Source organism: Peromyscus maniculatus, chromosome 11 (assembly GCF_049852395.1).
Source record: "Peromyscus maniculatus bairdii isolate BWxNUB_F1_BW_parent chromosome 11, HU_Pman_BW_mat_3.1, whole genome shotgun sequence".
NCBI classification, from domain to species: Eukaryota; Metazoa; Chordata; class Mammalia; order Rodentia; family Cricetidae; genus Peromyscus; species Peromyscus maniculatus.
In genome coordinates, this window is record NC_134862.1 from 71,804,766 (window position 1) to 71,818,326 (window position 13,561).

The 13,561-nt window shown below is 38.6% G+C and overlaps 1 protein-coding gene across 15 annotated transcripts in view; it reads right to left on the bottom strand.

Moving 5' to 3' along the window:
• Positions 1-13,561, bottom strand: part of Prrc2c (proline rich coiled-coil 2C) — an 87,589-nt gene that overhangs the window by 17,694 nt on the left and 56,334 nt on the right. For 12 of the 15 annotated variants that reach the window (XM_076547847.1, XM_076547853.1, XM_076547843.1 and 9 more), the window contains exons 17-23: positions 12,789-12,997; positions 11,637-11,791; positions 10,165-11,047; positions 8,678-8,763; positions 2,947-3,135; positions 2,573-2,824; positions 1,319-1,411 (exon numbers count right to left, since the gene is read on the bottom strand). In XM_076547847.1, the coding sequence (XP_076403962.1) occupies positions 1,319-1,411; positions 2,573-2,824; positions 2,947-3,135; positions 8,678-8,763; positions 10,165-11,047; positions 11,637-11,791; positions 12,789-12,997 (1,867 nt within the window). The remainder of the gene's footprint in view (positions 1-1,318; positions 1,412-2,572; positions 2,825-2,946; positions 3,136-8,677; positions 8,764-10,164; positions 11,048-11,636; positions 11,792-12,788; positions 12,998-13,561) is intronic. The other 3 variants (XM_076547855.1, XM_076547849.1, XM_076547846.1) reach the window with 1 other exon arrangement.

Below are 13,561 nucleotides of genomic sequence, written 5' to 3' on the forward strand. Positions count from 1 at the left end.
CTCAACAAACAGCTCTTTTTTCCTAAGTTTCCTATTACACAGGAAACTTCTCTCTAAAGGTGGAGAGGGGAGTGGTAGGTTCCAGGGTTTGGTGCATGAAGCATCTTACAACTTCTACAAACTGGACAAGTTAATCAAGTTCTCAATATCAAGTACAACGCATTCCTCGCTATTCCTTTTCCTGAGCTATTGTAGTGCAAGTGCTTTGATTGGACTATCATTTTAATGAACTGACCCCTAATGTAGCTCACCTTTCTAAAACTCCACATACTTGATGCTAGAGGGACGAATAGACAGCATGAGGGAAAAATATAAGACAAAAATCAAGATTTTTATACTGAAAATGATTAAGTCCTTTTGAAGAAAATTTTAACTGTAGCTATAAAAGTACTTTTGGAAAGAACAATCAACATTTAAATATGATAGTTTTTGATTATTATAGAAATTTATATTTAAAAGGGAGATCAGATGACAAAATTTCTCCTTTATAAAGTGAGGAACATACAAGAAACTTTTAGATGTCCAAAATTATACTGTGCATGTGACCACAGCAAGTTAGTTAGCATATTTAGAGTATTTTCTCATCTATAGTGAACTAGGCAAAACGACATACTGTACTGACTTTAAACATCCAATTACAATCTCGTCCCTGGTAAACTAAGGCTTAATTTGCCACATAACATCACCTAATACTAGAGAATTTAAGAAATTTGGGAATATCTATGTACATATTATAGCTCAATTTTCATAAAAGGAATGCTGGAAAAGCCCGGTCTATGTATTTAAATTTCAAAAGAAATGCTTGATTCTTTGGAAACAGTTCCTTTTCTTCTAATGACCTTAAATGAGTACAGCTTCATTGCACCATTAAAAAAAAGTCTCATTTGTGAACAAAATTATTCAACCAAATAAAATTAACTGTAGTATATAAGGGAAAACCCAACACTTTTTTTTTTTAACCAAACTAGGTTAACAGGATGAATGTCCATTAAAAACAACAACAACAACAACAAAAAAAAAAACCAACCAACCAACCAAACATACATACAAAAAAACCCAAAACAAAACCAAGCCTTAACACAAGTCTTGGTCTTAGAAAGCTGCTAACTTCTTTTTTGGGGGGGTGGGGGGAGAGAGAGATAACGACGACTTTGACTTTAGTAGGCATATTTACTACAGTGCTCATAAACACAAACTTACTATCAACTCATTCCCTGTTAAGAGTCCAATATTGGTCATGACAGTGTATATAGACAAGACAATGTATTAGATGACAGCCAGGTTTCTAAACAAACCCGTCAAATCTCTGATTACTTACATTATTAACCAAAGTATCCTCCATCTTTGCATTATTAGTAGACACAGTGTTAGGCAGAGAAGAAGAAGGTGTAGTATAGTCTGTTACAGACTCCTGTGGAGGAGTAACAGAAAAAGTCCTTTTAAAGCCGAATTTATAGGTCACCTTTTGACAGTTTAATAGAATAGAGGTAAAGCTGTTTTGGAAGGAAAGAGATCATAAAACTTTATGCCCTAAATTTCAACCCACCTACTAATAGAAGGCCAGTAAAGCATGGTACCTTCAAGGAACAATATCTCAATTGCTGCTAGACTTTTGCACATATTTAAAATGTATTTCACAGCACTTGGTAGGAGGCTATCAACAAGATTAAATATTTGTGAGTTATTATCTTATTTATTATCGAGAATCTCTTCTTTGAATATGGTAACGTAGGACTGTTTTAGTTCCTACTTACATGAAGAATTAAAGGTGTATGACAAAAAAGAGGTAACTATTAAAAAATGAACATAAAATATCACTTCTTCCTTCATTTTCAAGAAATATAAGTCTCCAGATGAAGACAAGTATCTGTTCCCAGTCACTTTCCATAACTTGCCTTTACAGGCACATCTAGTTACATACTGGGCCTGCAGACATGTGGATGTTGGAGTCTTTTACATAAAATGTTACAGTATCTCTACACAAACTACCATCTTCTCTACATTACTAACAACATGTAATACAACAAAATGTTCTATTACTGGATATAATAGTTTAAAGAAGACAACAAAACAAACAAGCAAAACCTCCTAACAACAACAACCACCCCCTATTTTTCAGGGAGAGTATTTTTGATCCAGATTTGAGTTCAGAAATCCTGAACTCAGAGACATAAGGGAGCCGATTGTATTTTAAAAGATACACATCTTTCATTCAATGTGGAAACCAAAAGCAAGTCAATATTTTTAGTGTTCAACCACAGAAACAGTGATTTGTTCCAAGCGTGTCCCTTTTTTAAATTTAAAATTATAATAGAAGGCCAGATAAAGCTATACTAGACAGAAATGCTTACAAACTCAAGGGAAAGAATTCTGATCTTATAGTTTTCTATTTAAGCCCATTCAACAAAATACAAACTTCTACAAAATGTAACTTTTTCGCAGACATTTATATCATGAGTATCTCACAAAATGAAAGCTTGCTAAAGAACAACCAGCATAATACAATGCTCAGCATAAAAAGTCCATCACTGATGCCCCTGCCACTCATTCTGCACCAGGGCATGCTGCCTACCTTTGCGTCAGTGCCGTATTCTGCAGATGACACCGAGATCATTGCTCCTATGTCAGCAGACATCTCTGAGACAGCTTTGGTTTCTTTTGCTGCTCCAGGGTCTGTGCTTCTGACCACAGCTGGGCTGGGTTTCTCCTGTCCTTCTGGCTCTGCCTGTTGGGCATCTTTCACTTTTCTATTTTTTAATGATCGCTCCTTTCCAATGGGACCAGGTTTATGTTCTTTGTTTTCTACCAGACTCAAATCTGGAAGCTAAAGTCAATGTTTATGACAAACTTCATTATAGTGAAAGATTTATGAAACATTAAATCCAACTTTAAAATCATTTTCTTTGTCCATTTCAGAATCACATCTCCCTTACGAACAGTACTCACCTTCTGAGCTTTAATAGGCCCTGCCCGTGGCTGTTTCTGACGCTGCTCTTTAGGTTCAGGAACTTTGTCGGTTGGTTTTTCTGAAAGCACAGGAACCACCTCATTTTCATTCCCATTTGAAGCTGGAGCACCAAACTGAATTGTGTCAATTCCAATTTCCACACCATTCTCTTGACCATTTCTTGTTCCCTAATAAAATAATGTTTAACATTTGGTATATCTCAGTAAACAAAGTTCAGACTTGACTGAAATATGTATACAGTTAAAGTGTTCAAAGTCCTAGCTAGCTCTGTGATGAGAAAAAAATCAAGAAAAGCTTCAAGTTATGCCATCATTAAAACAAATGTAAAATCAACAAATGCCAAAGGTATAAATGGGAAAGATAGTAACTATCAGCATCAATAATTTCTTGGAAGTCTGATTTGAGAGTAACTTAAATAAAAAACCCAACAAAGTACTATGTGAATGATGAGGTGATATGTACACCCATGGAATGAAGCCACCAATTAAAACACTACTTTTCTGAACATATTCTTTGTGCTAGGCAATATCATTTGGATTTTCTTGGGTAAAATGAAGGAACAAAAAGTTGGATAGAGGATATTACGAAAAGCTAAGACAGAAATACGCAAATGGCCCTTTAGAATAGAGGAAATTCCTGAGCAAAACATACTGGAAAGGACTAACTACCAATAGAAAGTGTCTCAGAAAAATTGGAACAGCTAATGTAAAAGTTAACAGCACAAAAGGTGAGTGAGGCCAGAGCACACCAGTTGACAGTGATGGAAGATGGCATGCAGAAGGCTAGATGCATGAAGCACTTACATACAGTAACTTATAAATTGCTACTTCCATATTATTTCTGACCTTACTGACCTTAGTGTGGCTAATTATACTATGGGAGCCAAATGACTTGTCACTTAAGTCTAGACAAAACTGTTGTAAGCTAGAATACAATTTTATTTTAGTCAATGTTGAAATTTCTATAGGGAGTTAGAGTCATTAAGGGAGAATGATACAGCAATTTGCAACTGAAAATGACTAATGATGTAGAAATTACAACCTCATATATAGGTGAATGAATAGAAAATGACCAACAGTAACTATAAGAGAATAACTGTTCTGAGTTCTCTAAGTTAACCAAAGGGATAAGCAAGGACTATTAGCAGGGCCTGAAAGAAGGCTCCTTGTGCAGACTGACCCATGTTTGGTTCCTAGTACCCAGGTCAGTCGGCTCAAAGCTGCCGGACACTACAGCTTCATGGTAGTAGATGCTTCTGGCCTCTTTTTGGTACCCACAACTGCGCACATAACCACATATACATCTTAAAAACAACAACAACAACAACAACAACAACATCATCAACAACAAGGCCGGGCAGTGGTGGCGCACGCCTTTAATTCCAGCACTCAGGAGGCAGAGGCAGGCGGATCTCTGTGAGTTCCAGGAAAGGCGCAAAGCTACACAGAGAAACCCTGTCTTGAAAAACCGAAAAAAGAAAACAAACAAACAAAAACCAGAACAAAACAAAAAAACCTATGGGCTGAAGAAATAGCTCAGTTATTGAAGTACTTGTTTTATAATCATCAGTATCTGATCTTGATCACAGCACCCATGTAGAAAGCCAAGTAAGTGGGCTTGGACTGGGATGTACTTGAAATCCCAGCAACAGAGAGGTGAAAAGGTAGATATCCCTAGGCTTCAAGGGCCAGCCAGCTTAGTCTAAGCCTCACATTCTGGTCAGAGACAGTGGCTCAAAAGGCAATGTTGATGACTCCTGAGGAATGACACTTCAGGATGACCACTGATCTCGACATGCACATACACACACATGTATACTCAAACAAAACATAATGGAAAGACATTAGGGAATTCTCTCCAATGTCTGAAATGCCAATTTTGCTAACATAAAAATTTCAAGGTAAAGGAACAGCTTTCACTCAGAAAGCAGTTTCCAGCTGGAAATTGCAAAGAATGCGAAGATGGTGAGAAGCAAAGTGCGGGAGATCAACAAGATACTACCAAAACATACAGTTGCAGAATGCCTGCAAGACAATTTCTGTAGCCAATCAACAAATTTTTCCATACTGAACCTTTTCATATCAATATGAATAAAATTACTTTGTAAGAAATGCACTCTGATGAATCATAATAATGCTAATACCAACAACAGATATTAAACGGAGGCTCTTATATTGAAATACAGTGACTTGAGTTATTAAAGGTCTCCAAAGAACTATAATACCAAAATAGATGATGAAGCCTACTCCAGGCCTGTCATGTTAGAAAAATGGAAAGGCAGATAGGGTAACAGAAAGACTTCCGTAAAGAGAAAACAAACTGAAACCATTCCATCCTATTTACTTCCCCATTTTTCTGCACATCTTACCCCACTGTTTTACTGTACATTACATAACAGGGCACATTAGGAGGAATCCATTACAAGACAATTATTTTGTTCTGCAAGTATCAAGGTATACTAAAACCAAGACTAGCCGCCAGCTGATGCCTTATGTGCACAACATGGCATTGGTGGTCCAAAAAAGACATTCTGACTATAGAATTCTTACGTAGCACATGACTGTACCCTAAAGCTCTCTCTACTCACCTCATTTTCCCATGTCAATGTCACCAGTGGCCCTACAGCATTAATTTCAACTGTCAATTCAGCACAGGTACTACTTCTCCTATTAGCAGCATTTGACACATTTGATCCACCCCCTCTTTTCAGATGCCTCTCCAATCAGTTGACAGTTACACCTCCCACCTTTCTGAGCTGGAAAGCCTCACTTATTTTTCATTTTTTCCCTTTTTCTATCTTCATAATTCATTTTTACCTTTCATCCAACCTCACTGCTTTGCATGTTGATATGTTAATGACTTCCCAAATAAATCTTCAAATCAGACTCTTCTGACCTACAGGCTCTTTAAGAGCCAGCTACATTGACATTTTCACTTAAATCACGTTTATGCGTGTGTGGGTAGGTAAGTACACCTGAATATTGGTGTCCATGGATGCCAGAGACATCAATCAGATCCCCCTAGAACTGGAGTTCCAAGTAACTCTGATCCACCTGATGTGGGTGCTGAGAGCCAAACTTGAGCCCTCTGCAAGAGCAGTAAGAACTCTTAACACTTGAGCCCAGGCAATAACATCTTAGATGTAGCTATATGAACTTCTTATTCTCAGCACTAATTCTGATTCATGTGTAGCTCATTTGAAACTGATGAGAATTTTTTTCTTTCTTCCTGTTCATACCAATAGCTCTCCTTTTCCTGACATTCTACATTTATCACATAAGCTCAATGACCTTCAATGTCATTTCTTTGGTTTATCATTTGACTACTGTCATTTTAACTTCCTTGCCCCCTCACCCATACAGACAATTCCTAACAGAACAATCTATAGTCATGCCCTGGCACTCCTTTGCATCCATGACACCCTCCAATGGTCTTCCATGTCTTCCAAAGCCCCTATAACCCCTCAACTCTGTTCTTTGTTCACTCCAGCCAATGAACTTCTCTGACTACTCTGAATACACCAGATTTGTTCTTGCCTCATGACTTTCATAACTGCTGTTCCCTGAACTGAGAACTGACCTTGTTTTCCTCATATTTGACTAGCCTACTCTCTGTATCTCCTCCAAATCTTTATTCAAATACCACACAAGTAGAATCTCTTGGCCCCTTTAAATTACTTCCATCTACTTGGACAAAATCCTTGCCTAGTCTCTTCATTAAACAGAAGGATTACCGACTTCTCCAGACACTATAATGGAAGCCCTGCGAGGACAGTGTCTTTTAGTCCTAGCTTCAGCACTAGTTTTGCAAACTTAGAAGGGAGAATGGCCACTGACAAAAACATCATTTACCAATACTGCACTCAGTGAGAAAGGACAGAACAGTAACCCGTAAATTGTAATTATCCTATTATATATGAAAATGAGGAAAGCCTGGAAAATAGTGACTGTATTACGGCCTGTCATAAGGTCTTTTCTGGATATCAGAATGAAAATAAATGTTTAACCTTTAGCTAAAGGTGAAAAAACAGCTTGTAAATATAGAGGACCAGTAGCATTAATATCGCCTGGGTATAAAACCCAACCCAGACCTAACGGATCAGAAATTCTGGGCATGAGCTTAATCTGTTTCAGTGGCCCTCCTAGGTTAATAATGAGCTACAATGAAGTATGAGAAATTATTTAGAAACTATTGAGAACTGCTGGTAGCAAAGACCATGGGAGTATACAGCAGGTGACAACTAGAATACAGAAGGTCAACCCAACTAAGGATTCTGTTAGAGGAAACCATCACGCAAGGCGTTATGGAATTACTGCCTTTTGAATGAATTGGCTGTTTCTTATTGTAAACTTCTTGAGCAATAACAGCTATGATTCTCCCCATTTACTGTGCATTTCCATGTTATGTGTACATGCAATCTCATGACTGCATCTCAATGTTATAGACACACTTAGTTGTGGATGGTCTAGAAGATGGTTTCTTACTTAACCATACAATTTTTATAAATAGAAACATACTAAAATATGCTTCATACTAGATCTACTGTTCCATTAGAGGTCTTGCTCTCCACCCTTAACCACTGACAAGGTAAATATTGGCCAGACAAAATGTCCTCATAGAACTTTCACAGAGCAGAATTGCACATGCCTGGCCTTGCTGGATCAAAACTCTTCAGAAGAATTATAGTGAACCAGAAATGATAGTGCAGGTGTCTGGCTTTGGTATATCTTAGTCCTTCTAGAGATCAATAGCTCCTATGTTGACCTAAGCTTCCTCCACTAGTACCTCCCCACTCTGTTTCAAATAATAATTAACACTTTGTTTTTATTTCTATAATAGTTTTTAGCGCAAGACTTTTAGGCTCAGTAGACTAATTACATATAGGTCCTGAGATTCAGTGACTAACAGAAAAAGGCTGTTAACTGACTAACCATGTCTGGATATTATTAATCACATATAATAGTACATGTATTCTTTGCCTTTTCCTTAAATCTCTCATTTGTTTCTTCCCTTGTAACCCTTGTAGCTATCCCTTTAAGAGATAGCCAGAACTTTTACAACCTACAGCTGTTGTCAATCACCAATTAAGCTGACCAAGTCTTGCCAAGTGTGACTCTAATCAGAATACTTGTCCCTGAGAGTTTATTTTGTAGTTTTTACTAACAAGTTGTTAATTAATGGAGATATGTATGTATGTACGTACACACACACACACACACACACACCCCTTCATATTTGGGGAAACAGAAAACAAGAAAGAAGATGGAAATAACTATATAGAAATGAGAGAACAGCAGAGAGGGGAACTGACTGAGAAGAACAAGATGAGGATGAAGATGGAAAGAACTAGCTAGAGAGGAGAGAACAGTAGAAGAGGGGAATTGACTGAGAAGAACAAGATGAGGACCAAGATGGAAAGAACTAGGTAGAGATGAGAGAACAGCAGAAGAGACTGAGAGCAGGAGGACTGAGAGGAGCTAAGCATGAGAACAGAAAAGAAACTGTGTAGATAGAATTGACTTGGAAGAATAAAATGAATGGACTAAAGAACTCAGTGTGTTAGATTCATTGAATAGCCCTCAGAGTAGTATCCTTAGCCGCTTGTAGCATCTATTCTGAACCCTGGTAGAAATCTCAAGGTGGACACTTGGGGGGAATTTGGTAAAAAACTGTCACTAATCCCATCAATGCCAGTCAGTCTATTCTTACCTCTGATGAAGTTGCTGATCCAAATGACGTCAAGGGCTTATTCCATGCGCTGACTGAAGGTGGCTGTGGTGGACTAATAGGACCTACTAAAAGTCATTGAGAAAAATGTGACCATTACAATTTAGATGTTGAAGTCTAATATTCAATCCTTAGTTGCAATGGTAGCCTGACAATAAAACAATTCTCTACATCACAGATTTTTTCACAATGCCCCCACTAACCCAACCCCAGCAGGGTTTCTCCTTGTAGTTCTAGCTGTTCTTGAATTCAGACTTGCCTATCTTCTACGGTGTGTGCATTATCAAGCTAATAGATTCTTACATGTCAAAATAGTTAAGGTCCATTCAAGGTCTGTTACACACATATATTATCACTTTGTCTACATAAAACATGTGCTGTTCTACCCTTTCATGCTATGGTGCCCTTCTTTCCACTTCATCTTATTTATTTATTTCTTTTTTTATTTTTTGGTTTTTCAAGACAGGGTTTCTCTGTGTAGCTTTGCGTCTTTCCTGGAACTCACTTGGTAGCCCAGGCTGGCCTCAAACTCACAGAGATCCGCCTGGCTCTGCCTCCCGAGTGCTGGGATTAAAGGCGTGCGCCACCACCGCCCGGCTTCCACTTCATCTTAAATGGTTCTCTTTCCTAAGTTTATACATACTTTACATTCCACATGAGAGAAACACGTAGCTTTATTTTCTAACCTTCCAATACCTCTCTTGTTGGCCAACATATCTTTTCTTTCTTCCATGTAGTTCCTCTTTACTTTTACCTGTGTGCACTCCCCTCCCCCATTCACATACAATCTAAAGCACACATTAAGACACACTACTTGTTCTTGTGAATCTGGATTATTTTGTTTAACATGTTGATCCCCATTTTCCATTCATTTCTCTGCAAATGACATAATTCATCCTTCTTTATGGCTGAGTAAAATTCCACTGTGTTATACTAGAACTTTACTAATTTATCTGTTAATAGGCATCTGGGCTGATGACTTATATTGGCTATTGTGAATACTGTTAAATAAACACCAAAGCTTGAGCATCTCTACTGAGACATAAATCCCTTCAGATATTTACCCAGGAATGGAAGAGCTGGATCCTATGGTAATTCTATTTTTAGTTTTTTTTTAAGAACCTGCACACTGATTTTCATATTGGCAGAGCTAATTTACTAGTTATGTATAAGGGTTTCCTTTTTTCTCAACCAGCATTTGTTGGTTTTTCTAACAGCCATTCTAACTAGGGTGATATGAAATCTCAATATAAAAAAAAAGTATGTTGTTGTTAACTATGCTTATTTTAGAAATAAACCATTTCAAGAAAGAAACTAACAACAATTGCTACTACTGCTCCCTACTAGGAAAAAACGAGATGGCTAGGTGGAAAAAAACAAGCTTAACTGAATTTTTAAGTAAAGTAGAAAACAATGTCAGTATTTCTATATATTTTCCTACCCCATACTTCTTTCTGTTGCATACTTACATTTTTTAGAGATGTCATTCAGCACAGCTGGAGCAGCCACTTTGTTATCCCACAATTCAGCTGTTAGAGGACCATGGGATTGTGGAGTCTGGATGGATTTTCCTGTGGCTACATAATCTGTGCCATTAGATGTTTGAGCTGAAGGTAATCTAATTGAAGGTGGTGGCTGTTTTGAAGATGGTGTTGGAGGTGGAAGTGGACTCTGGACTGGTTTGTGGGTCTGTGTCTGAGTCTGTACTGGTGCGGCTGGGGCTGGGGCAGTGGTTGCAGCCGAGGCTGGGGCAAGTGGAACTGAGGCTGCTGGGGCTGAGGCTGGGGCAGTTGATGTTGAAATAGTTGGTACAGCTGGGGCTGAGACTCCTGGGGTTGGGGAAGAAACTGAAGCTGGTGCCAGTGCTGAAGCAAGGATAGGAATTGAAGCTGAGGCAAGAATGGGGACGGAGGCTGTAGTTGATGCTGAGGCAAGGACAGGAGTTGGAGCTGGAACTGAGACTTGGGGTGAGGAAGAGGCTGTGACTGAGGATGAAGTGGACACTGGAACAGGAGCTGAGGCTGGGGCTGGGGCTGGGGCTGGGGCTGGGGCTGGGGCTGGGGCTGGAGCTGGAGCTGGAGCTGGAGCTGGGCTTGAAGTGAGAACTGGAGCTGGGGTGGAGGCTGGAGCTAGAGCAGTGGCTGAGGCCAGAACCAGAACTGGAGCTGGGGTGGAGGCTGGAACTGAAGCTGCTGGGGATGTTAAAACTGCAGCTGAGGAAGAGACGGAAACCGCAGCAGAGGTTGGAGCTTGCGCTTGCTGAGTCCCTGTGGCTTGTTTTTTGGCAAACCTTGGAGGGAGTTTAGAAGTCTGACCTCTTCCTTTTTCATTTACATTTTTTTTGTTCCACACCTTAAAGAAATTGACAGAACCATTTCTGTTGTCAATAATATGCCCAAAGAAACAATGCACACAAGTAATTTTTACATCCTACTATTTCTAGAACTTCCTAGTGCTAACTTGGCTATTTCAATTTTCCAAATTGGACACTGTCAGGGCACTAATGAGATTTAAAACTACAAGAAGAAAAGATAATAAAGAGAAAAAAATATTTTTATATACAGGCTTAAGTACCCCTGCCCCCAATCCGAAATATTTAACAAAGTTTGAAATGAATGTGACCTTCCCCGAACCCTCCCCAAAAAAGACAAGAAGTCACTTCTGGATCTGTGCACTGTGACCATTCAATTTCCAAGAAAATTTAAAACAATCTGAATTCTACACATAAAATCTATTGTTGGAAAAAGACAAGCTACAGCAATTATCTCATTTTGAAAATAACCTAATTTTGAAAATATCCTACTAGAGTTCCCAGGTGTGAAGATAAAAGTCACTCAGCTCTTTAGCTAAATACAAATGCCGTTCTGAGTAACCCTGACCATTTGCTAACATGCTCTGAAAAACAACATATGAACTAGCAACAAAATGATGAGCTTTGAACCTGTACAACTTGTTCTTCCTTCTTTCGGCGTTCCTCATCCTGTAACCGCTTTTGCTGTTTTTTAGATACCACTTCAGTAAAGCCATCATCATTCAAATTTGACTGGGGATCTTCAATTACAGTTACTTCAGGATGATCATCAATTATAACAACACCTGCAGGCACGAAAAATTTTAGAGTATAACTTAGATGGCCCATAATGGATTAGCAATTTTCAAAGCTATTGCACCTAAATGAAAAAGTTTCATAAATAAGATTTTTGTTTAAAAAAAAAAAAAGTCCTAAAATTGCATTTTTAAAACAGGGTGTTATGTAGCCCACAATAGTCTCAAACGTGTGCAGCCGAGGCTGGCCTGGAACTCCAGATCATCCTGCCTCTACCTGTCAAGTGCTGAGATTACAGGTGTGTGGCAGCATTCCAGTAGCTTACTGAGAATACCTGTCCGTGAGCTACTTGGTAGCTGTTGCCAGGCCAACTAGAGGTACTGCAATGCTTCTGCTGAAGCAACTCTTGTAACTAACAGTATATCCACTTCAGCTCTTCACTCATCCACCTCACATCACAACAAACGGGGTAAAGAAGGCACAAGGTATTTGAAACGAGGAGAGAGGCAACATTCTCCTAATAGGCTGGGGGCCTGCCACCATAGAAAGTCCCTAATTGCATATCCCCATGTTCTGTTATGATTGGTTGAAATTGAAGGATTGCCCTCTTTTGTTTTTTTCCTTTAAAATCAGCCTTTTTCAATAAATTTTCTGTTTGCTCGAACCCGGTCTTCCAGATGGATTCTTCCTGGATTTTTAGACCCTAACAACTCAGTTGACCATTTATTTTCTTTTTAAAAAGAAAGATTCAGAACCGCTTCAGTTCTAATTAAAAATCTTCACTTAATGTTTTCCTGTGCTTTCTCATGCCTATTTTGCAATTTTACTGGTTTGATCAATTTTAATCCACACCCCCAATTCCATGAAGAACAGTGAAACCTTCCTGAGTATCATTAACAAAAATTGTACTCAATGTTCATAAAGTTTAAGCCAAGTTAGAATTTCACAGTCAGCTCTATGTCTAACACAAAGGTCTAACGCTTTTTTCCTTATGTTTTCATATTATCTGCTTAAATTTACCAAGAAATAAAGAAATTTGTAACATACTTGCATAATTGTTGAGATCAAACTGTGAGAGAGCATCTACTTTCTCTTTGGTCTTTTTAGGACCTGGTTTGGGGTCCTCTCTCTTTTTTCCAGTAGCATCCTTGGAATTCTTTTGTCCAGCACCATTAGGTGCTCCTTCTTGGTGGTGTGCAGCATTACCATTGACAGGGTCAACACCAGCTGTGCCTGAGGACTGGTCATCAAATGGCCTACAGAAAATAATGAGATGATTTCCACATACTCCAACAATAGAAAAATGTTCTTCCTGGCAGTTTGTAAAGTCATACCTAAGACACACAAGCACTGAAGAAGGCCCAGCCCAGTCTGTCGCAGCAGCCTCTGAAGGCATAACCTCACTAAAACTGAGGATCTCAATACAGTAGAGGTCTTTGAAGTTCTCCCCAATAAATTAAATTCTGGAATTCTAAACCTCAGGAGGTTATTGTGTCCATTTGCCCAATATTTTATAAATGAGCTACAACATGGATATAGGAAAAAAATCTGTCATATCTATGATTGGATCCACTCCTAAAGTGGGCACTATATAAAAAAATAGGATTTAAAATAGCACTCTAAATGCTATACTATTTGGCGCGCGCATACACGTACACACACACACACACACACACACACACACACACACACACACACACACACACACACACTCATACCTACCTTAGAGTTTTAGATACTGATGTAAACATGTAAACACCTTTAATAGGAAAACTCATTAAAAAAGGGCTTACTGATTCATTTTCATATCAGTCCACACA